General features: G+C 38.7%; 2 protein-coding genes across 3 annotated transcripts in view; both read right to left on the reverse strand.

Annotated features, from left to right (window-relative positions):
• Positions 1-3,900: 3,900 nt before the first annotated feature.
• Positions 3,901-7,415, reverse strand: TSHB (thyroid stimulating hormone subunit beta). Of its 2 annotated transcripts, XM_010311083.2 has the most exons (3): positions 5,944-7,415; positions 4,918-5,080; positions 3,901-4,210 (listed from the first exon to the last, which is right to left on the reverse strand). In XM_010311083.2, exons 2-3 carry the CDS (start codon positions 5,077-5,079, stop codon positions 3,968-3,970), a joined length of 405 nt encoding a protein of 134 aa, XP_010309385.1. In that variant the 5' UTR covers position 5,080; positions 5,944-7,415; the 3' UTR covers positions 3,901-3,967. The 2 variants fall into 2 exon arrangements, with proteins under 2 accessions (XP_010309385.1, XP_075631793.1); XM_075775678.1 differs by lacking the exon at positions 5,944-7,415 and having other exon boundaries at positions 4,918-5,935.
• A 4,796-nt stretch (positions 7,416-12,211) lies between these two features.
• SYCP1 (synaptonemal complex protein 1) overlaps positions 12,212-25,356 on the reverse strand; it is a 30,148-nt gene continuing 17,003 nt past the window's right edge. The window contains exons 22-31 of the mRNA XM_010311084.2: positions 25,096-25,158; positions 24,236-24,352; positions 23,495-23,605; positions 22,706-22,798; positions 21,708-21,782; positions 19,216-19,275; positions 18,904-19,083; positions 18,074-18,217; positions 17,626-17,712; positions 12,212-17,550 (exon numbers count right to left, since the gene is read on the reverse strand). Coding sequence (XP_010309386.2) covers positions 17,407-17,550; positions 17,626-17,712; positions 18,074-18,217; positions 18,904-19,083; positions 19,216-19,275; positions 21,708-21,782; positions 22,706-22,798; positions 23,495-23,605; positions 24,236-24,352; positions 25,096-25,158 — 1,074 coding nt within the window. The 3' untranslated portion in view covers positions 12,212-17,406. The remainder of the gene's footprint in view (positions 17,551-17,625; positions 17,713-18,073; positions 18,218-18,903; positions 19,084-19,215; positions 19,276-21,707; positions 21,783-22,705; positions 22,799-23,494; positions 23,606-24,235; positions 24,353-25,095; positions 25,159-25,356) is intronic.

The raw sequence follows: 25,356 nt of genomic DNA on the forward strand, positions 1-25,356 counted from the left end.
GGGCGGGGCGGGGGGCGCTGGTGCGTCTCTGTGCCCGCCGCTCGAGGCGGCCGACGGGCCCACGGATGTAGCGGGGCCGCGCAAGAGGTGGCTCCGTGCGCGCGGTGGGCCCAGGCTTCGCCCTCCCCGCCCTTCGTCACACCGCAGGGAGCGGCGCGGGCCGGCGGGGCCCTGCGGGCGGACCGCACAACGGCGCCCCCTGGCGCCTGGGCGGCGCCGCCCTGTCTCTGCCCGGCCCCTGTTCCTGCCCTGTCCCTGTCCCTGCCCGGCCCCTGTCCCTGCCCGGCCCGCTGGCTCGTGGCCCCGCCGCCTCCCGCGGTAGCGAGTTTTTCGTCTCCAGAGGAAGGTGAGGGAAGCTGAGGGCTTTGCGGTTGCGTTCTCGTTCCGCAATTTCAGACACGTTAATTTTTTGGGGGTTGTGCTTCTCAAAACCAACCGCAGCGTGGGTACTGCTGGGCACCGGCGTTGAGGCCTTCTGCGCTGGGCTGCGAGGAACCGGCTGTGGTGCGAGGCGACGGGGAGCGGCTGGTCCGGCTCCTGTGCCCCCCAGCCCCCGGGCTCCTGTACTCCGTGTCAGGGCTGGTGGTGGTGGCGTGAAGCCCAGGCGCTGGGCTGTGAGGTGGTTAGCAGCAAAGCAGCTGGAGTGAGAGGATGACCCAGGTTTCAAGCCTCTCCCAGGTAAGACAGGCCTAACTGACGTGACGACAGTACCAGTATTAAAGAGGAGGCCGATGACGTTTAAAGGACAAATTTAACTCAGCACGGATTCTGACTGACCAAGCCCCCTACCTACTTTGTGTTCTGTGCTCCCATGCTTTTCTGTTATTTCCTCACCAGAATTAAGATGTTATAAGAGGAATATTGTGTCCAGTTCTGGGCTCCCCAGTAAAAGATAGATGGGAACTACTGGTGGGAGTCCAGTGGAGGGCTGCGAGAATGATGAGGGGCCTGGAGCATGTCTCGTATGAGGAAAGGCTGAGAGAGCTGGGGCTGTTTAGCCTGGAGAAGACCGAGAAGGGATCTTATTAATGCTTATCAATATCTAAAGGCTGGATGTCTAGAGGAAGGGGCCAGACTCTTCTCTGTGGTGCCCAGTGAGAGGACAAGGTGCAATGGGCACAAACTGGAACACAGGAAGTTCCATCTCAACGTGAGGAAAAACTTCTTCCCTCTGAGGGTGACCGAGCACTGGGACAGGCTGCCCAGAGAGGTTGTGGAGTCTCCTTCTCTGGAGAGATTCAAAACCTGCCTGGACACGATCCTGTGCGACCTGCTCTGGGTGATCCTGCTCTAGCTGGGGGGTTGGACCAGATGATCTGCAGATGTCCTTGTCAACCCCACTGTTCTGTGATTGTGTAAATCTGTTAGGATTGTCTGCAAATCCATTGCTTAGTTATGTGACTGGATAAATTAAATGTAAACAAACACCTGGCCCTAAGGAATCATCACCTCAATAGATTGCTATCTAGATTGTCTTGAAGTTGAACACAAATACTGCTGAAAGGCCAAAGGGACAACGTGCTCCAAGAGCGTGTAAATGTATATTTAAATAGATGCATTAACACAATGCAAACGTCTTAATTTAGATTTTTCTTAAGCATCATGTTGGTAACTTTGCACAGGTGTTAACCATAAAAGTAGACTGTTGGTTTTTGCATGCGTGTGTTCATACTGAAGACACATCTGTCAGTCCCACCCTTAAGGGAGTATTATAGTAACTGCAGTGCTGCTTATTACTGTAAGTAGGCCTAGTTCCCTTTTTTATTTTACTAAGTGCAAGTGCTGCTTAATAGTAAGCTGACTTAAATTTTCCTGAGCTAAATACCCTTTTTAAAGGCTCAGACACCTCCAGAAGGCACTGTCTGATCTTAAAAGCTGAAGATTTTGTTTCTTTGCCAGTTACTAGGTAACATAATTGCTGCTAACCTACTTCCAAATTTTTTCCTATCATCCTCTGTGCTCTTCACATACTAGAGTAGCAATTCACGTTGCAGCTATTTGCTGCGAACTTGGGAGTCCACAGTTCTTTCACCTGCTGTCACTATGTGGGTTTTACAGTTGTGTTGGGGACTGGGGAACACCAGACTTTCTCACTGCCAGAAAGTCTTTTATAACTTAATTGAAACTAACCTCTCTTGGTCCAACAGTTGTAGTAGTCATCTTGTATATATCTAGCCATAACTGGATTGTTTAAACCATAGGTGCAAGGGACATATCTCACAGAGGTAGGTCTCCTACTGTTCCTGCAAAATCCTCTGGATTTTCTATTAAACAGTGTTTCTTGAGAATTTAAATTTTCAAACCTTGCCTGTGTGAAGGCATTTCTTTATCACCAAATTATACATATGACAATTACAGTTCAGGCCTTGTGTAGAATCCCTGACAAGTGTGCAAATGCTGTCAGCTTATTGCTGCAGTTGCCCTGGACAAAGCTTTTGCTATTACCACAGAACGGTTGAGGTTGGAAGGAACCTCTGGAGGTCATCTGGTCCAACCCCCTGCTCAAGGAGGGCCACCTAGCAAATTCCCTTAGTCTTTCACAGAGGCTTTGCTGCAGTTGAAATAAAATGAAGGTATTTGGAATAGAGTGCATTTGCAGAGAGCTGCAAATTCTTAGCTCTGAACTAGGGTTTTTTTTTTAATAGTTTCATATTGTTAAAAGTCCTTTTTTTTTTATATGCATAGATTTTTAAATTTTTTTTCCCTGGCTGTATTTGCAAAGACATGCAGAATGGTAGTGCTGTTCCTCAGTCAAGGAAGCATGGAGAATTTTTTTTTTCGTCAGCCCTCTTCATGCCTTCACTGTCATCTTGCTGTCTGTCTACAGTACTCCTGGCTCAGCAGAGGTGACATTTACCTGAGCAGGGACAATTTAATCAAAGTGTGATTCCATCACTCCTGTTGTAGGTAGTAGCAGCGAGGGGCTAAGTTGCAACTCTGTCACTGGATTCTATAAGCTCTTCTACTTTGCTTTAGAATCACTTAAACCAGGTGGAAACTAGCCATCATTCTCAGGGATTGGTTTAGTACAATCATAGTTTGCCAGGGCGTCATCGGGTCTAATGACACAATAGCACTGACAGGAGGTGGGGAGGGGGGAATCTCAGTGGGAAGGAAACATTTGTTAGTTTACATTTATTTCCTTGTTCCTGGGTCTGCACTTCTCACCTGTGTGTGTTCAGCACACAGGGTGGGGCTCAGCTCACTTTCCCACTCACAGCTGACCTGTGTGGGGAAAAAGAGGTTTTTTCTGAGTTTCACTTTAATTTTGATGGTATTACACTCCCTATCTGGAGAACAGAATAACAAGATTGGAAGCTTCACTGATTCTTCAGTGCTCACAGAGAGACAAGTTTTTCAAACAATATACTTCAGCAGAAAAGAGAGGCTTACTCCACTAGTGCAAACATGAAAAAATATGCCTAATGAACACAGATCTGGACAACAGTGGTGATGACATAGATCTATAGGTAAGCAAACTGTATGTGCTTAGTCCCAGTTGACTACACTGATGGTAGGGTCCTCAAAAAAACCTAGTATCACATATATGGAAACATACTGTTGCTAAAATGAAGGCTGTGAGTATACGTCAAAATCTAAATCTAATTAAAATGTTCAACACTAAAAGTATGCGTTGCCTTTTATTTAATCTCTGAAATATATCAGGTATTTGTCTCTGAGCATCTCTTCACAAAATACCTGGGATTTATGAGCAAAGGCTTATACATACACAGTCATTTCTCCTTCTTCCCCAAAGTAAATTACAGGTGGGTTCTAAATAAACCTGCAGTCCTAGGATTCTGCTTTTGTGCATGTCACCAAATATCCCGTTAATTGAAGTAACTAGCGATACGTCTTTAGAATAAAACTTTGTGCACACCATTTTGCAAACCTGTTACGAAGTATACTTTTATTTATGTTTAGTTGTGAGCAGAGAGGTACATTTTGACCGTGTTCTCTTGGAAGCTTACATGTTACAGAGCTTCTGTGGCTTAGTGCAATAGTTTGTCCTAACCTTCTCATGAACACAGTCACTATAATCGGTGTTACATTTACCACACTTGCAGCTCACAGCCACAGGGTAGGAATAATAAGGGATGGTGTGATGAGGACAGCCCGGAATCAGTGCTGTCTGATACAACATCTCTTTATACGTGCACACGTTCTGTGACAGAGCGCTTTTGAGTAGCAGCTTCTTGCCATTGCTGTCCTACAAAGGAAAAAGAAATGCATTGTTTCACTGAAACATATATGAGTATCAGAAGACTTCCTTTGATGTTTTCTCAAATGTGCAGCAAGCAAACCTCTCTACACTTTGACTGGCGCTGATATTTTCAGCGTATTTCTGTTCAGATCTGTAATTTTGAATCTGCATGTGATTGGGGCTCTCTGCCCCCGTGGATAAGTTCACCTTGCTTTTATGGTTTTAACTAATCTGCTTGCTCAGAGCACTAACAGTGCTTTGTAACCTGTATTGGCTACCTACTGACCAAAGAACTTAAAATGCCGTGTTGAACAGTGAAGCTCAAGCCTACATGCAAGATACTCTCCACAGCTAGCTGTCATAACAGTAGTGGGAGTAGAAGTTACCCAAGTCATTTACATTAAATGAGAGTGACTAAATATAATCTGCTTCTCACCTGTTCCATCCTGACCCCACAAACTGACTACAGAGGCTCTGCAGTGGCAGCAGCCACTGGTGTTACAAATTCCGCGGTTCCAGAGGGTTGGCATTTCTCATCCATGCCTTCACAAAAAGCTAACTTGAAAACACGATGACAGTGTGATTTTTCTGTCTGTGACAAACGCTATTAGAATTGGATCATTTACACACAATTTCCCGGTGAGAACAGGCACTTGTTTTGCAGTGATGGCCACTATAGAAACAGCTGCCTAAAACAGAGTAACGCCTTGTACCCGAGTCATGCAAAATCCAGCGCAGATGGTGGTGTTGATGGCCAGGCAGTAGGCACATTCCCTTTTCTCCACATAGATTATATACTCAGAAGGAGCACAAAGTGATGCTGTTTGACTGAAAGTCAGGCCAAAGAGGAGAGACATCACAAAGAAGGGACTCATGCTAGATGGGGGGGAAAAAGAAAAAACAAAGCAAACCCTAAGTATCACTAGATGCACCTTCCAGCCCTTTTCTCAGAATTTGACAAGAACAGTTATGATAGTCACAGACTAGAAGTAATCTTAACTTTTTTGGCTACAGCCTGACAAATTCTTTCCAATCTCAGACCTTTAATTGAAATAGTACTAGCCACTAAACGGAAAAGAAGGGTAATCAGGCCATTAACAGCATGTAACAAATTCACTTTTTCCCTACTAAAGCATATTACATGGAACTTTTCAGTAATGAGTGATAAAATGCTGACACAGAAAAATAACAGGAGCCAAAGGATTTGAAAATGTGACATGTGAGAGAACATGAGCCCTAGAATTAACCAGATTTGTTAAAATAATCTCACTGGTTCAAAAAAAAAAAAAATTAAAGCATCCTATAAAATGTTCAAGAGAGAAAAATAAACAGCTGTGCATATCAGGCATAGCACTGTATTTTTACTTTCTAGTTGGCTCAGAGGCACGATGAAATGGGAATGCTGACAAGAATTAAATAATAGATTCAAGCAAATTACAATAAAGAACATCAGCAAAGAGTCCAAATCAATGAATCCCTGCCTTATCTGTCTGTTGTACTGACCTCATTTCTCAGACCTGCTGGGGGATCCCCAGAACAAAAGCTTTGATTAGCTCCGAGACAATTCCAGGGTCTACTCTATAGCCTCTAAACTACAAACTTTAAATGACAGTGTCTACAAACATCTCGACATCACCCTCTAGTCTCTTCCAGCTGTCAGATTCCCATAGCAAAAGCCGTTCATTTACACGGTCTGGTTTACCCTGTGGCTGCAACAACACAAGTCTGGAAGTACCAACCTCTTGTCAGCTGAATTCTTCCCTATTACAGGAACCTGATTCTGCCTTGAGCTGGGAGAGGCAGTGACCCAGCACAAGCTCTGTGTGTGCTTTATACTCTCCAGGCTAATTCCAGGATGATCTTACTGTTTATATAATTGCATCTGAATTGCTGCTTTCTTATCGCAAAGTCATCTATTGAAAATTCATACTGAACCACAAAGCAAATGTGATAGGAACAAATGTGTCCATAATATCCTAACCTGGAAACTGGAGCTGGAAATCTAATTATTTTAAGAGTCATTCTCTTCTCAGGCTTTTAAACTAACCACTGCTTTAAAAAAGTTATTATTGATGAATTTAATCGCTACATAGGCCAGCAACATCATGACAGGAAGGCCAGCATGGAAATGGAGTCATCCTGAATCACATAGGACTAATTATACACCTGTTTTGTGGAAGTTTAATGAAGTCTGGTTCACTCAGTTTGCTCGTTACCAGGCAGGCACAACTGAGAGATGCAGTGCTATACACATAAAGTAACAAATCTCAAATCCAAGCAATTGCTCTACAGTGTGGGTAGGTACAGCCTGACTTACCTACTCAAACAAAATGCACTGAGAAATTATCATCTGGCCTTGAACCTGCTGAGCAAATATTGAAATAACAAGCAATTAACTCTGAAATACTAATTGATAGGGGAAAAACTTTTAAGAAATCACTCCTTGTAGCACAACGAGAAGCAAAATATTGCACCAACACCAGAGAAACTGAGATGTTGACAGGTGAAGGGAAAAAACCCGCGTTTAGGGCTTTGTGGAGTATCTGGGAGGAGAAAAAGAAAGAAAGGGTCAAGTCAGCAGGCACATCTTGCACTGATTCAGCACAAAGCACTGTCCTCTACTGCTTCATCAGCGTCCAGCCAGCCTTCTATGCTTATTCACTGTGGCTCTGTCAACACCTGCCCCTTCAGTTAATCACCTAACTTGGGCTTCGATCTGATGTATGTCTTATGCAGGTCAACCACATTCTCGATTTACACAGCCATAAGAAATATGATAAAGTTGAGTTTGAGCTGTTAAACATGGCCACTTTGGGGAGTTGGAGGAGTGACCCAGTCAGTCCTGATTAGTGTGTAGCTAATTCCTGAATAATATTGTCTCCTTTTCCTGTGGTTTCAGACTGCTGCACACAGCTCTGTGTTTTGGACTAATTTTCCAAGGGGTTTTTTTTGATAACATGATAGAGTTCTTGTTCTATTAAGACTAGCCAAATGCTTTCTGTTTTCATGGAGTCTTTAATTATGGGTTAATTTCTACCATATAACTTCTCAGGAATTAAATATAACTCTTTCTGGCTTAAGGACATGAGCAGAGCATTAATTGTACTCTCAGTAACATCTGTCCATCTACACTTAGCAACAGAAGTACAACACTGTTATTTTGCTACTCCTCCAAAACATTATTTAATTGTATTTTTCTGACATATTTTAAATGCAGTTAAACATACAAGCTATATGAATATACACATACATACACCCACATGTAGATATATATATACACACACACGCGCGTGTTATATATACATATATACACTACATATACATATGTATGTTTGGGTTGTTTAAAACTTTAATCACAGAAAAGAATGTTTGTTCTTGGAAAATCTTAAGGGTATTTCAAAGGAGACAATGATCCTGAAATGAAAAGGAAACAATTCATAAAACTAAATCCTGGAGAGGACAAAAAGTGCCCAAAAGAAGAATAAAAAATGGCACTGCTAAAGCAAAAATATTGCAGGTGGCCCTTGCCTGCACAGCTGAAGTAGGTGCAGCTGATTCTTTTCTCTGAAGATTTCACAGTGATTTACAAGCATGGCTTTAGGCAATCGAGCTATATTTGTGTACACTGGTTCTCACAGGAAGACTCCCACATCCAGGTTTAAGGTGTCCTCAACGTATCCTATAGGAATACAGGCAGAGGACAGATCAGAGTATGAAGGCATGTATCCTTTGCTGCTTCAAAGTGCTAATTTCTCTGATTTGAGAAAAGAATGGGTGTAAACTAGGGGCAGAGGGGGATTCAGATTAGGGTAAAAGAGGATTAAGAATTTGCTTTGAGAGGATTTAGGGAAATGCCTGCAAACATCAATAGCAAAGAAAAAAAATTATAACAATGCTTGAAAGTCTATCATAGTGAAGCTGAAAAGGAGAATGCAACAATAAAAACTATAGCAATAAAAAAGGAAAACAAACACCAATCACTGTTAGAAGTGAAAAATGTATAAAACTCACATGGGAAGCTGGAGACTAGGAAGTAAACTGTCAGGACAGAGGCCAACAGTAACGTCAAGGGACATTACTAGATGAAGACAAGCTGTTGATGCAGAGTAAGTACAAAGTCTTCATTAAGTACACATGCATTCGAAAATGTAGTGGCTGAACAACCAACATACATATTTGCAACAAAAGTTATTAAATAAATTTTATAAGGAATAAATATTTTAAAATCAACAGCATTCGCTAGCTAATGCTAAGTTCAACAAGCCTTGGAATACTAAGTTTCAAAACATTAATAAAAGTGCTAATATTATGCCAGTATTTAAAGAGAGAATGTTGACCCAGGTAACTCTCAACCAGCTAGCCTGACATCTATCCCTGATAAATCAGGTAAAATAACAGAAAGTTGATACAGGATTTGAGCAATAAAGAATTAACGGATGAGAACATAATTAATGCCCTTCAAGATGGTGTTACATAAAATAGGTCATGCCACACAAACCTGATTTCATTCTTTGAGGTGATTACAAATTTGGTTGTTAGGGCAACTACATAGATGCAATGTCCTTAGTCCCATCTGTCCAGAGTCCTACTGTCATGAAGATTTAGAGCTATTATGCAGAGTCCCATGTGGTGTATGCTGAATGTCAGGAATTATTAATCACTGGAGCACGTAGCATAATTTCAGCAGTGCCTTTATTCACTGCAACTTTTTTACCCAGCCTCTGAATGCGCTGCAGTGCATTATTACGTAAATATCGGACCAAGTATTAAGAATGAAAATTCATTTATCTGGAAGCATAATAAATCAGTCTGAGCAGATCTCCAGACTAATGTGACTACTGCCGCTCATACACAGGTTACCTCCACACTGATACAGACACAGAACCTCTTGGCTACTACCTCTTCTTTGCTGGCATCGTGTTAGCCTGCCCACCTGTCAGAGACGCACTAAACATCACCAGAGTGACAAACACGTTCACTTCTCTTCAGTAATTTACACAAACTATTAAGCTGGTAGAAAAACTTTTCCTTGAATGTCCTTCTGGACATGACCATAGACTTCCTTCACCACTGACTTCTCTGAACGCTTGATGGGAGCAGGACCCCACTACCTACTGGGAGCAGCAAGACAAAAGACTGTGGCAGGACAACAAAGTCCAGTGTGGCAATCTATGAGTGCCTGAGGCTTCGTTCATACAGTTTCCTAAAATCCATAGTTAAAAGTCTGATCCGTACGATCCATTTCTTTGGTTGCCCCTCTGCTGACCTGCAGACTATTCAGTAATAGAAATTTTTAATGTGTTTTTACAGCCATCAGCTTTGTAGCCCTGTTCTGGAACAGCCAGTTACACTGTTAATTATTTATCTTTAACCTTTCTGTTAACTAAACCAATCCATTCACTGACATCAGTTATTTTACACTTTCATTAAGTGAAAGAAAGTATGCTGATGTTCTACAAGAAATGTTTTAAATGATCTCTGTAAACAGAATTTAGTAATCCTAAAATTCTTGGGTTCATTACCCAGGAATCTCTGTAATGGGCTAGAGAGATTCAGCATGTACCAGAAGCTTAAATGTAAAAGTAATTTAATAGGATTCTCTGTCACTGACCAATGCCTAAGATGAAAGTAGGAACAATGAGGAGAAGTTATCACACATTATTCCTACTCACTCCTCCACTGTTAGTAGCACCAGACAATGAAAACTTTGTGATCTTACAAGCAGGTTAACTTACAGAGCAGATTAACTCATTTCCACTGCATATAGCACTGTGGATATTAAAATAAAAACAAGTCCATGCTTGCAAACAACAGAGAATTAGAAGCTATGCTGATGAGAAACAGACAAAGCCAATCAGATTTCTAAAAGATTAGTATTCTGGTAGAGGAATTAATTCCAACCCCATCCTGTTGCAGACCTCCACTGATAAAAGGAAATAAGATCCCAATATGCTGCCATAGAAACAAGTGTTTTTGCCAGGTTTTGCATGAAAACAGATTGCGGCTGCTGAATTTTCAAAGCTCATCTGTCCATTGCAAGTCTCTCTGTAATAGCTTGAAACATAGCTCTCATGTCTTAAATTTATAGATTCAGAGATGACTTACGCTCTTCTCTCTTTCCTAGGATTAGTTGCAGCATTTCCTATCAACCACAGATTAAAACAGCAGTTCTCTTTGTTGCATATCATATGCCAACGATCTCCATTTACGGTCTGAAAATACTTCATAATCCTATTCGCTGCTTGGCTCGTATGTTAGGCCACTGTCGTGGTTTTACCCCAGCCGGCAGCTGAGCACCATGCAGCCGCTCATTCACTCCCCCGCCATTGGGATGGGGAAGAGAATTGGAAAAGTTAAAGTGAGAAAACTCGTGGGTTGAGATAAAGCCAGTTTAATAGGTAAAGCAAAAGCCATGCGCACAAGCAAAGCAAGGAATTCATTCCCCACTTCCCATGGGCAGGCAGGTGTTCAGCCATCTCCAGGAAAGCAGGGCTCCGTCACGCGTAACCGTTACTTGGGAAGACAAACACCATTGCTCCGAATGCTGCTGCCCCCCCCCCCCCTCCTTCCCCCAAGCTCCTTATAAACTGAGCATGATGTCATATAGTATGGAATACCCCTTTGGTCAGTTTGGGTCACCTGTCCTGTCTGTGTCTCCTCCCAACTTCTTGTGCACCCCCAGCCATCCCGCTGGCAGGGCAGTGCGAGAACCAGAAAAGGCCTTGGGCCCGCGTAAACACTGCTCAACAATAGGTCCATGGAACAAAAACATCTCAATGCTGTCTCCAGCACAAATCCAAAACATACCCCCACACTAGCTACTATGAAGAAAGATCAATCCTCTCAGCTGAAACCAGGACAGCCACTTTGTATCTGGTTTCATTTCTTTGGAAAGTGCTGGATATTTCTGTTTTTCTAAGACATACAATCGATATGCTGAAGACAAAATTAAAAAAAAACAAGCACAAAACCAAACCCAAACAACAACAACAAAGACAAGCCAGAAGCCTTCTGCAATGTTATCCAGGATGAATGCCTATACCCACCCAATATCATAACAATGCTAAGGGGTAAAACACACAGACACTTTTCAGTTTCTAAGGGTTGTATTGATCTCCTGATTTAACTGGCAATCTGATTAGCAGTCAGCAGGTAGTCAGGCAAGATCTCCACTGATGAAGATCTGGTATGGAGACTTGACACTGTGCATGTACAATTGACTTTTTTTCAGATCAGAATTTAAGTTAATTATATATGCTCAGTGTGAACACTGGGGTATGTTTCTGGTTCTCCTTTTGTTTCTGGCTTTGGGCATGCAGTCCTGCCAGATGCTGCTCTTACTCAACATGCATCCCTCTCTTAGGCAATCTCACGTGCCCACCTGAAAAAGAAGTGTCTACCAGAGCTATGACAGACTGTGAAGCCCACCACAGTGAATGCGACCCAGTGAGGAAGCCATTCTGAGATTCCAACTAAATTAAATACTTTGATTTCTAGGGACAGAAAAGGTTGTAGGAAAATCACTGTTATTTGTACTGGTTTTTTTCTTATTAGTGACATTTAACTCCTGTAGCATTTTTAAAAAATCCTTTTAATTTAGACATTTAAAGGAATATCATTACTGTTTTAAAAAGAGTTGTCCTTTATAAAAACTATCATGTATACCTGAGGATTTTTTTTAATACATCTTTCTAGTCAACATTTTAATATCTTCCTTACATATACTTGGGGAAAACTGTTTAAAGCAATTCTTCCAGTAGTGTCCAATTCTGCAGAAGCTACTTTTTAAAGCCACTGTGAAGCAAGATCAGCAACTGCTGACACGTAACATTCCCCTTCCTCTCCTATTACCCAATCCATTTCAATCAGGTGAGGTCAGCACCAGTATAGGCACACTGACTAATCTCTAACCCCAGTGCAGCTTCACTGGTTTCCACAGACATTCCTGTTTCGCCCAGCCCTTCAGGGAAGAGTCGTGCAGAGCCTGAAGGAACAGGCACGTGCTAAGACATCAGATCTGTTACTCAGTACCGCCTGCGAGTCCATATACTGCATTTGTCAGCTTGGGTGAGTCCTGAAAGGGTGATTTTCTTAAGATCTGTTCTTATTTTCTGCATTCTATTTTGCACTCTCTGCTCTTGCAGCTTTTAAGCAAAACAAATTTTTAAATACCGTTCGGAAATAACTAACTTATCAGTAGTGTCGAGTGACAATTATAATGTACCTGGAAGTGCTTTCATGTGCTAACCCCGTACTGTAGTTTTACATTCTGGTAGTGGTTACATTCTTTTTTTTAGGTAAGATACAAAAGATGGGTTTTCTCAAGCTGTCAAAATAACCTTGTAGTCTGATTTGAAATACTTGTAATTGTATCAAGCTTTGTCACAATTCTAGAGTATTCCCATTTCATGACACAGCAGGTAATAAAAAACACTGTTGCTAGACTATGCTGTGCTTTTAACAACAAAGAAAACGGACCAGAGAGACCTGGTTTTGGACTACTTGCAGAGGGGAGGCCTTTCTTCATACAGTGCTATCACAAGGTACAAGTGTCTTGCTGAATCTCTCAGTATTATCCAGTTAAATATTGGTACTGGGTAATAACAGGGGTTGGAACATTCACTTAAAAAAATTCAACTTTCGAGTAAGCCACCAACACTCTGTACTAATGAAATAACAAGCTAATAATTTTGAAATATTCTGTGGTCAATAAAGCCATGATGGACAAATGATACTGACTTGACATTTGAATATTTTATGAGACACCCAAGACAAGCATTAGAATAGGTAAATTCTTGTTATTTATGTTTTCAGAATTAGAACTGAATTTTCAATTCAGCTTTTTACGCTTTCCCCTCTTCTCCTTTTGTTTTATGCTGTTGTTACAAACAGGTGTACCAAGAAGTTGTTACTTATCATAGAGAAAAAAATAATTCTCAATTAAAAGCAAGTATCTGCACTAGAAATTTGAGATCAGGCACTAAACATATGGCCAAGATAAGTATTTAAACTGAATCAGCTCTTTTTTTTTAAATACATACATTCTACAATCTATAGACCTAGGGCTACTCAATTACCCAGTAAGTAAAATCAAGGAAAACTATTATTTGTTCCCAAGGCAATTCAGGAAAAGAGGAAAAAGGAGATTAAACAAAGACAAATAAATCTGCTGGTGAACAAGAAAAGTGAGACAATATAATGATTGGAATTCAAACTGGGCATTTTCCATTCCTTTTTACTTCTTGTTACCTTATGGCAAAGTACTTTGTTCAGGCCAAAGATTATGTATTTGTTATAAAAAAGACCATACAAAGACACAGAGTGGATCTTGAAAAACAATAGGAACAGGGTTTTAGCTGAAATACTGGATGCTGTAAGTCAATCTAACCAAACTGCAAAATGCAGCTATCAGCTGGAATACAGAAAGGATCAGAGTGGATAGAAGCAATTCCTCTGCTTTAATAACCACATCGCACCTGGCACATGTTGCACGTAGCACCATTCACCACGCTAAGAAGTCCTCAGATATCACAAGGCTCAGGCTGGTTTTCACTCTGCCACCAACATTCTGTATCATTTAAATCAAGCTGAAACCAAGCAATCAGCTTTTCACAACCATACCAGTAAACATCCTTGGAGCTCCTACTCCAAATCACACAACCCGGGCTTCAGGAGAGGTGTCACTACATACGATGGCAGCATTTCCTTGAATTGCTGGGGCCAGACCTGTCTGGTTTAGTTGAAGCCACAAGACAGACGAAGAGCTGTATCAAGAACTTTATGACAAGGTAAAAGTTCGAAGGACTAGGATGTACCATTCTGTAAATGGAGGGAGGCTGTTGAAGAGGTGAGAGCAGGAGAGTGACAGCATCTGCCTTAGAAAAAAAAGGAAAAATATTTAAAGTACTAGAGAAAAATAAAATTGCACACGTGGTAAATAAGGACGACAGGAAGAAAGCAAGCTGACGTGGTAGGCCATAGCACTGCTCACCCTCCTTGAAGAAATATCTGACAGAAAAGGAACTGGAGAACTGTGTTAGCTGTATTATGAAGAAAGTAGTAATATATACACATTTCCAAACACTTGCTTTAAGTTGAGGCAAGCTGATACTGACAAACTTCCCGTTGGAAGCTGCAGGTCCTCAGCTGCTCCATTGAAAGAAGAAATAAATTGGTATCTGCAGTCATTATCAATTATATTCTTGCTTGGAAGACACATTATGTCTCAGGCACTGAAGACCACATCCTCCTTAAAATTGATTAGTAAAGACCTAGAGTAAAAAAAAAGTGACAAATATATCATGTATCTATATATTTCACTGGAAATAGCATTGGAAAAAAAAAGGAAATTGTTTAATTGATAACTGATAATTTAATTGATAATGACATTTATTGGCACAGGTTAATATGCATTTTAAAACCTTGTGAAAAAGTCATTTAGAAATAAGCTTATCTTGGTATTACTTTTAAATAAAGCACATACAAATATATATAAAACCTTTACTTGTAAGTAAATGAGACTAGCCAGTAACAAATGTCATGGCTAATGTCAGAATATAGCCTTTAAAACTTTAATAAAATTTCTACAGATAAAAGCATCAATATTCACTACTATGAATGCCTGCTAACTAGTAGCTTTCAATTTTTACTTTTTGGAATTGTGTGCTATCTGAAGGAGTCACAAGCGAAAGCACATGCATTTACTAATTTTCATTTGCTTTTCCTATGCAAACTGGATTAATGCCTAACCTAAAGTTGTTAATATTTTCAGTTTTAATTTGCTATACATAGTCCATTCACAGAAACAGGGATAGTATGAGGTAAATAGGATTTTTACATCCTTCCTAGTTGATTACCTTTCCTGTAAACTTTCTATAGCGGTACTAACAGTATTTCTGTAATTTTGCAGATGATTTTTACAATGCACCGTGACACACTCATGATATCAGGATTATACGATGCACCATGGATTCACTACCCTGCCATGACAGTACTGGAAAATAATGAGGTCCTAACTGATTACTTACCATTTGAGACTAGATGTTGGCAGTACAGTCTTGAATTCTTACCAGTTCAAGTGGGCTCTTCTCCACCTTCAAGACATTTTATTTACCACAAGACTCACTGTGACATGCAGAAACTCTTACAACAGTTAACTAACATTTCTAACTCTTACTGCTTAAGTTTCTTGTAATTTCTTCTCCTACAATGGCAGATACTATACATATACCACTATACTGGAAATCATGTTTGGTAGATACAAATTTATTTTTCATGTAAATTCATGTAAAGTTAAATGAATAATCATTTAAATCGTATTTGTTATAGTAAGGCATTCAAATATCACGTATTCTGGAATTAGCAAAGCTATGAATGTGGGTAGGCTAGGCTTGACGTGGATTTTGAATCTTAACTTTAAGGTTGCAGAATTATAGTTCATGAATCTGTATGTGAGCCATAGCTGAGAAGACTAGATAGAGGAAGCCTCATCACACTCAGAAACAAGTGGAATCTTTATTTTCGATTGCTCAGTAACTAGCTTAGGACTCGAGTCTGCGTATCTGTGGAAGACGTCCACAACAGCAACAGTCAAAATTAGAAATATGCCATCTTGAAATGAACTAACAATCCTTGGCAAGTATTTAGATCTTGTGTAAAACACCACTCCCTACTAAAATAAACGACAAGCTGCACATATCTGTTGCGTTTCTGGTGACTGCATTTTCTTTTTCCTGCAAAGTAGCTGAAGAGATATTAGTAACATCGTGAAGTAAAATGAAGAATAACTGATTCTGCATGACATTCTCTGTATCCAGTCAAAAAAATGAGTAATTAATATATCTGGGAGAGGTTTAAATGGATTATTTTACACTACTTGCAGTAAAATAATCTTTCTTGGAAAGGACATCTGGAATTTGTGTGTTACAAGCAGCTTCTCTGTTCTTCATTTGGTCTAGTTTACACTATTTAAGCAGACATATTATAAAAACTCAGTATTCTGCAAACATATGAAAGAACTTTCTAGCAAGAAAAACCATTCTAACTTGTCAGAAAATTTGCTTGCATAACAGATTCCATTTCCAAATATGGAGAAAACCCCAGTATATTCTTTCAGATTTTTGGAGAATATTTGTCAGTTACATACAATAAAAAAATCATTATTAGTATCACTGCTTAACAGATAAGGCATAAGGAACCCAAACTAGCCTATACATGAAATTGCTACACAAAAAGAATGAAGTACATATGTTTTGCTACCCACTTGAGATGAATCCAGGATTTTGATTTTTCATAATATTTTAAGATGTACCTGTCATTTTCTTGTTATCTCTAGGCTCTGAAGCAGGTTTTCATTGTTGCTGTGAAACCAAGATTAATCAAGGCTGAACGCAGAAAAATATGTTATTCTAAACAATTCTTATGCGTACATGGCAGAAGCTGTTAGACCTTAGCAAGGCTGCCTGGTGATTTACATCTCTGTTCTAAGACATAAAGAAACAACATTTGGTCCCACGCATCATGTTTCAGATAAACAATTTAATGATGTATTAACATTCATTTTACAATCTTAAAATATGTGTGCATATTTTATTCCTTATGAAGCTGAAATCTTTTTAAACCGAAGTAATTCTATTGAAAAGTCAATTTTAAAAATTTCAAAACTGTGTTAACATACTGAAATAAAAGCTACTGAAAACGAAACAGTCCAAAAAGACAGTTCTGACAACATTTTAAATTAACAAAAAAGCAAGACAACTTCAGGTAAAAATGCATGCATTTTAACAGCTTTGGTACTTCTTTCACTAAACATTTTTTTTAATTTCACTGAATTTTTTTATTTATGTATGAAGAAAAAGAGAGTAAATTTAAAAGAACAAAACTGAATTTACTTAAAACCAGTATTTCTAATGCCAGTTTTTTTTTCCTTTTGAAACAGCTTTCTATGTAGTTATTTCTAAATTTTAAAACGGGCTGATTTGTCTCCTGACTTTTTATAGCACAGGGAATGAAATGTAGAAAACACTCTGCAGGTTGATGTAATTACGTATCTATAAGGTTTATGTGTATAAAGGAAATGAATGTAGTACTAAACATACTGAGTATGACAGAAAAATGCAACAATGTACTAACTCTGAAGGAATAACAACACTGTGGTTGTACCAATCAAATAATGCTAGGGCACTAGTAATTTTTTTTTCATTTTAAGTAAAGAGTTTTTCAGCTTCTTTAATTTTCCTTTTCCTGTCCATTTTAGAGACTGCAGTCCATCCAGCCTCTCGCATTTTTTTCATGGTCGTCAGTTTCAGTACAGAGCCTGGAGTTTTCAGGTTTGATGTAGCTGGTTTCTGAGAAGGAAAACAAAGCCATCCATTAGCTTCTATATTGACTAACTGTTTTGATCTGAAGAAAAGCTAAGGTACCTTTTTTGGTGTCATGGCGCATAATTGTGAAGCTTGAGGATAATCTTTGTACAATTTTTTAAACATTTCTTCCTCTGAGACTATGCTCTTAAATTAAAAATAAAAAAGTTAATCACACTATATTTAAAAATACATTTTCTTTCCCCCTAGGAATATTAGAGTATGAAAAAAAGTAAACCTGTTACTATGAAGCCTCAACAGGTCAATAAAAGCAACATAAAAAAATCATTAGGAAAGTTAGTATTTTTTTTGTACAGTGGTACCCTATTTGTAATATGGTTACTAATTATGTACATATAAATACAATTGCAAGAAAGAACCAACGAAGCAAAAATATACACAGAAATATTGTCTTGGATACAGAACCCCACATGCTTCATACATATTCTTAGATATAGCAGTGCACATAAAGAACTGCTAAGTACACTTTTTGTTTTCTGTTTTTTACCAGGAGGTCACTGCGTTCGGAGCTATCTGAGTGAGCATCCAGCTGGAGAAGCACTTTTTGCTTTTTCCTCATGCACTGTTCTGAATGCAGATTTGTGCTTTCACTTTGCAGTTTATGTATTGGAGGAGTCTTTATAATATATGTCTGGGAAAGAAAAAGATGGCATTTAAAATTACATTTACAGTGGTAATTATAGAATCTAAACCCAAACTCATAACCCGGTTTACAGACTGAGTATTCAGGAAGAAACTAGAGAGATGCTGTGGAACAATTATCTTTTCATCCAAAATGTGAAGCAAAGACCCAAACAAAGAGGAAAAAAAAAGAAAAAAGAAAAAAAAATCTCCTTTTGTTTGTTGTCCAACAAGCATAATGAACAGGAGGCTGTGGAAGAACTGAGTTTTATGGCACACTAACTTCTTCATGCTTATCTGCAGAAATCCAGGTTATTCTGAACTGTAGTCACTACATGCAGACTATAACCAACATTTAAGAAAATGCAAACAGAACCGCAGGAAAAAGCTTTCAGAAAGACACCGATAGCGACGTCAAGAACAAGACTGTTTTTACTTAAATAGTTCTGTCCCTCTAGGACAGGAATTGTTACTGATCAATGACAAGACAAATTAAGTAACTGAGCAAAAAAAGTGATACGCGGTGGGAGCCCTTACACAAACTGCTTTCTAATATCGCTGTGGAATTCTTTTTTTTGGCGACTATCTAGCTTTTAAATCCTTATCACAACAAAAAATAAACAAACATCTACAGAGAAGTAAGAAATACAGTTAGAAAAATAAAACAAGAACAATTCACTATTACGAGTTACAAACCTTTAATGATGGACTACCCAAGGGACTTCTTGCAGATACAGAAGGAAGCAATTTTTTCTTTTCCATCGTGTTGACTTTTACAGGAATATCATTTGGAGACTTTTTATTTTTTACATTAATAGATGCACACTCCAGATCTAAATGAGGTTTAGGAGTCTCGGAAAAATGAGTTTGTGTTTTCTAAAATTAAAAAAGGTTTAAATGAAAAGCATTTCAGTGTCTTTTGTCAAGTGTACATGGAACTTCAATTAGATTGCATATGTATAAATATTACCAAATTCTAAAATTAATTAATGGTAAAGTTAAAGCTACCTTGGACTTCTTTTCATTTTCAGGAACCGTATTTTGGGGAGGTTCTCTTGCAAGATTCTCCTAAAAAGAGTTATGTGATAGGAAGTAAGCATTTTATTTGAATTCAGTTGTTGAAAATCTTCTTGGTGTAATTACAGAACACAGTCCACAATCATACTCTATTACAAAGTTCACACAAATATATAACCAGATTTAGTCAGAGTGCAGCATTCAAAAGACATTACTTTTCACAGTTTCATTTCTTAGACAATTTCTCCCATCTCTGCTAAGGAACCTACATACCATCCTTTTTTAGTGAGAAAATATGATACAACTTTTATCACAGCTGTATTTAAAAAAGAAAGAGCTCTATTTTCTATTTATTATTTCATGGAAGAAACTGGAAGCATTCTTGTTTATTGAAGTAAATCACAGAATGGTTAAGGTTGGAATGGACCTCTGGAGATCACCTAGTCTAACACCCCTATTCACAGCAGAGTGAACTGGAGTAGGTTGATCAGGACTGTCCCCAACAGGGTTTTGAATGTCTCCAAAAATGGAGACTCCACAACCTCTTCGGGCAACCTGTTCCTGTGTTTTATTGCCTGTAGAGTAATAGAGTTTTTATTGTGCTTAAATGGTATTTCTTGTACTTTACTTTTGTTCCCATTGCCTCTTGTCCTTTCCTTGGATACCACTGAGAAAGTCTCGCTCCATCTTCTTCACTGCCTCCCATAAGGTATTTATACACACTGATAATATGCCCCTGAGCTTTCTCTTCTTGAGGGTACACTTTCCCAGCGCTCTCAGTCCCTCTTTTCTGTCAGATACTCCAATCCCTTAATGATCTTCATGGCCTTTTGCTACATTTGCTCCAGTATGCCCGTTTGTCTTGTACTGGGAAGCCCAGAACTGGAAACAGTACTCTAAATGTGGTCTCACCAGTACAGGAAAAGGTTCAGCTTCCTCGACCTGCTGGCAACTCCCTTCCCAATGCAGCCTAAGATGCTGAGCACATTTCTGGCTTGTGTTCAACTTGCTGTTTACTAGAACCCCAGGGCTTTTCCTGCAAAGCTGCTTTCAAGCTGGTCAGCCCCTAACCTGTACCGGTTCTAAAAGTGATTGCTTCCCCAGTGCAGGACTTCCCTCCAGCGTGTCGACCACACCACACAGCTTGGTGTTGTCGGCAAACTTGCTGAGGGTGCACTCGATCCCACTGTCCACGTCGCTGACAAAGATGTTAAACAGTGCTGGTCCCAGTACCGACCCCTGAGGAACACCACTCATCACTGTTCTCCACTTGGACATTGAGCCGTTGACCACAACTCTTTGAGTGTGACCATCCAGCCAATTCCTTATCCACTGAGTGGTCCATCCATTGAATCCACGTCTCTCCAATTTAGAGATAAGGATGTCGTGCAGGACAGTGTCAAATACCTTGCACAAGTCCAGGTAGATGGTGTCAGTTGCTCTTCCCTTATCCACCAACGCTGTAACCCCATCATAGAAGGCCACCAAATTTGTCAGGCATGATTTGCCCTTAGTGAAGCCATGTTGGCTGTCACCAGTCACCTCCTTATTTTCCATGTGCCTGACTAAGGTTGAGATAAACAACATCCAGGGTTCTCCCCTCATCTGCAAGTCAGTCATCTCATCATAGAAGGCAATCAGGTAGGTAAAGCACAATTGCCCCTTCATATAAATCTCTGCTGACTACTCCCAATCACCTTCTTGTCCCTCATGTTTGGAAATGGTTTCCAGGATTATTTGTTCCATCACCTTTCCAGGGATGGAGGTGAGGCTGACTAGCCTACATTTCACCAGATCCTCCTTCTTGCCCTTCCTGAAGGTAGGAGTGACATTTGCTTTCTTCAAGTCCTCAGGAACCTCTGCCAAGTCACCATGACCTTTTGAAGATAATGGAGAGTGACCTTGCAATGATAGTAGCCACCTCCCTCAGCCCTTATGGGTGTATCCCATCAGATCCCATGGAGTATGTATGTCCAGGTTGTTTCAAGATTCCCTAACCTGATCCTCCTCCACCATGGGTAAGTCTTCCTTTCTCCAGACTTTCCAGGTCCCATTGAGTACCACAGCCTTCTCCTTGTCCTTTGTCATCAGAATTCCTGCCACATTCAGCAGCAGGTCCTGTAGAAGCCTTTCTTGTGCCCTTCACTTCTCTTCTCAGTTTTACCTCTAGATTGGCTTTGGCTTTCCTGACATCAACCCTGCAAGTTCAGACACTTCTTCATAGGGTTTCAGTTTCTCCCTGCTTCCTTCGTACTTACCAATTAAGGAGTAATGCAAAACATTCACTGCCACCAGAAATGAGACATAATGACTTCAGAGAGCATCAAGCTCTGGAAATCAGACAGCAAGTGAGAGCAAGACCTAGAATCAAAAAGTGCACTTCACAGCTGTTATTATTATAGTGCATAAGACAAGGCCAAGCATGTAACCCATACTGCTACATTTAATAAAAAACCAAAAAACAAAACCCAAAAAAATGCCACCTTCTCTTCAATTTCTGCTTTAAGTTGTTCCTTAAGGGATGACAGTTCACTTTTCAAACATGACAGCTCATTTTCCTGAAAACAATTAGATGAAGGATAGGATTAACTACGCTTAACTTGGAAAAAAGAAAACAGTCCAAATGAGACAGTAATTAATAGGGGTATTCATTATAAACAAAAGAAAATTCCATTTGTTCAATAGAGCTAACTTGTCCATAAAGTTAGCATGCCAAGAGGTATCTACAATTCATTTTTAGAATGATTCAATCACTAGAATAACAGATGATCAAAGAAGCAGTTATCAAATTAAAAAAACCCAAACTGTAGACTTGAGTCACACGTCTTTCTATTAAAAAACCTAACTGAAAAAAAGCTCTATGAAGAAATATTCTGTGAAGGGAAATGTCAGAAAAATACTGCATTTTAAGTAGATGCTGTAGAACTACACTTTTGTGAAAGTCTTGAGGACATGTTGGCCCTCAGAACATTTCTCAAAGCTAAGCTTCCCAGAAAGGGGGGAAAAAAAAAGTGATGCAACTCTGGACTTGAATTTTTGTTTCAGTTTGTTTTAAAAAGACCTGCAGTACTACTAAGAAACAAGTACTTGACCAAAACTATTCAAGGTAAGAACTTAAAACACTTGTGAGAACAGGCAGGTAGAGAGGTGGAATCCAACTATTTAATACGAAAGTTTCTTATTCAGACACTGAGGTTAGAACATGATGCACTATCAGGAAAAGCAGACAGAAAAGCACAGCTACTCCAATGTATTTTTAGAAATGTCTGGGCTTTTTTAATGCACGCAATAAAATCTGTAAGAATATAACAGTACACAGAAAGTAGTGGTTTGATTTTTACTGTTCAGTCCCACTAAAGCAGACATTTAAGCCCCCTCCCAAGTGTTAAATAGGAAGAAGTCTAATATGATATAATTATATTACACTTTAAGGACAGCAGCCCCTCCATTTATTTATTTAGTGCTGAAAAGTATGCCTTACCAATGATCTTTTTGATGATAACTGCTCTTGCTCTTTTATTTTATAAAGTTTTAACTCTGTATCTTTTTCTTCAACCATTTTATCATATTCATGCTGCATTTAAAAAAACCCCACAATCAAAACCAGAACTCAACAAACTCAAAACATTTTACTAAATGTTACAATTATAGATCTATCTAGTCTTAAAACAGTACTCATTTTTTCAAATAAGGTTCTTTTGAAGATTCAGAAAGCAGTATGAACAAACATAGATGCTTCAGCAGAAACAGTAAAACAGAAAATGCACAAGCAGTGTTATTTTGTGGGCTGACAGAGAATACTTTATCTCTAGGCAGCAGTATGTGTCCCAACAAGTAAAAACTAGCCATATTATATTTATTAATGCTATCTGGTAAATACACTGCAAAACAGAGTAATAAGAAATGTAAATTAAAATATGTTAAGTTAAACTGCTGAAGGTCACTAAGTAATCTCCTCATAAAAAGAGGTCCATACTGAAGAACACTGCATTAGGATGGTATCAAAGGAAACCTGAATATATATAGAAAAAAAAATCCTAGAAATTTAGATAAATGGAATTTATCTAATAATAGGCACGTTTTCAAAATCTGAAGATGAATTTATTTCTAGATGATGACAAGTCAAGCATGTGTTCAACTTAATTTTCCTAGACTCAGGTCTTTATTATAAAGTTTCACTTTCTAATTCATAATATTCTGGGTTTGAAATGTTTTTACTTAACATAGTATCACACATTACAAATCACAGAAATCAGTAAAATCTCTTTACCTTGTGTTTTTCCATAAGTGCCACCATTTCAGTTATCTTGTGCTGACATCGGATATCAGTTTCTCTCTGTGTCACTGTTGCTTCATCAGCAAGCAACCTCATCTTTTCTACCTGTTAGTAACAAGTTTCATTTAATTCATGAACAATTAACAACAATATATTTTTGAAAAAAAATCTTAGTTTCATTTCTTCTTACCCCTGTGGGTGCAATGTATATATAGTCTCATTTAGTGTAGTCTTTATTTGCTTTTAAGATGCATTTCAAATCTGACATCTTTTATACATATTGTTAAAATGGGCAAATAAATTTAGATTAAAAGTACATCTATTCTTCCATGGCAGAAAAGTGTCATTTTGAACCACAAGGCCGTTTCAAGCACTCTGCCCTACCATTTTTTGATATTACCATCAAAAAAGGTGGGCAGGAAAATATTAATATGGGAAAAGTTGTAAGCTAATTCGCTTATGCTGTATTTATACCAAGAATAGAATTTCTGTGAACAATATCTTGACAAAAAGAATTTTAACTGGGTTATTATTTTTAAAGAATAAGTATTTAAAAAATACTTCCACTTAAGAATCTAATGTATTAAAGTTTTGCTCACATGCATACACAAGAAGTTCAATTTATGTTGATATGATTCTTACATAAAAGCAAGGAGTCTGGCCAATCTATGTTCATAAAACCATCATACATCAAAAAAATAATTAAAAGTTGCAGTAAAAATTAACAACTCTCACCTCTTGAAGAAGTTTATTTTCATTTACTGTTTTTGTTTCAAGCTCTTTTTGATAGATGTCAACCGTTTCCTTATGCTGCTTGTTCATATTTTCCATCTCTAACTGTAATTTATTCACCTTTTGAGAATGGAGAATTATTGCTGTTATTTGTTTGGGAATAAATATGCCAATTTTTTTTTTTACTCTATTTTTGAGCAGAACCATTCTGTTATTTTTCAGGTATATGATTGAATTATTTCCTATTTAATGTTCAGCTTTTTTCATAAAAAGTTGAACTTTGGCCTGATGTGAGAGGCAGCCCATACAAGTTTTGTGCACCCCAGTCAATAAAACAGTCCTACGCTAGAGGCTAGTCAACCACAAAGAATCATTCCAAGATAAGGTAACCAGCAATTGGCAATCTGACACTATTCTGCCCTTTGTACAAAAGATTATTTAGTATTGCTGGCATGGAATGCAAGGTAGGAAAATGAAGCATAACTGACAGTCTCCTAAGATAGCCTCCTAAGCCTTAGGAGTATGACTGTATTATGTTTACAATTATTTTTTTATTTTCTTTTTCAGTTAAGAAGTGAAGAAACAGTTTATCTAAAAATAGCTTATTGTCAGAATTTTATTTAGTTCTAAAAAGGATTCATTCATTTTACTCGCTAATATGAATGAGAATTTGAGATGAAACGAATAGGAGTCGTCTATTTCTAAGAAGCCACCCTAAATGGTGTGAATTCTCCAGGAAGCAAAAAAAAAAAACCCAAACAGATGGAGATTTTATTCCCTCCCTTATAAATCTATTTAAGATTTTAGCTGGTTTATGGTATGTTTTCCTCCCAAGTGTGCATTTTGATTATAATTAAACCTACCTTCCCTTCATAAATACTTGTTTTCTTACTTTCTGCAGTAATTTTCTTTTTCAACATCTTATTCTGTTAAAATAAACAAACACTATAATAATTTAATAGAATTATGTAATGATTTAACTGCAACAAGTAGGTAATAATCTTCAAAATTCCAGCTTTCAGCAAGCAAATAACTCTCTGTTGGGCAGTTCAGATTCCAAATCAATTCTCCAAACAAAAGAGTGCTCAACTACTTACTTTAATAATACTGTTACTTCATGACCT

This window comes from Balearica regulorum, chromosome 25 (genome assembly GCF_011004875.1).
Source record: "Balearica regulorum gibbericeps isolate bBalReg1 chromosome 25, bBalReg1.pri, whole genome shotgun sequence".
NCBI classification, from domain to species: domain Eukaryota; kingdom Metazoa; phylum Chordata; class Aves; order Gruiformes; family Gruidae; genus Balearica; species Balearica regulorum.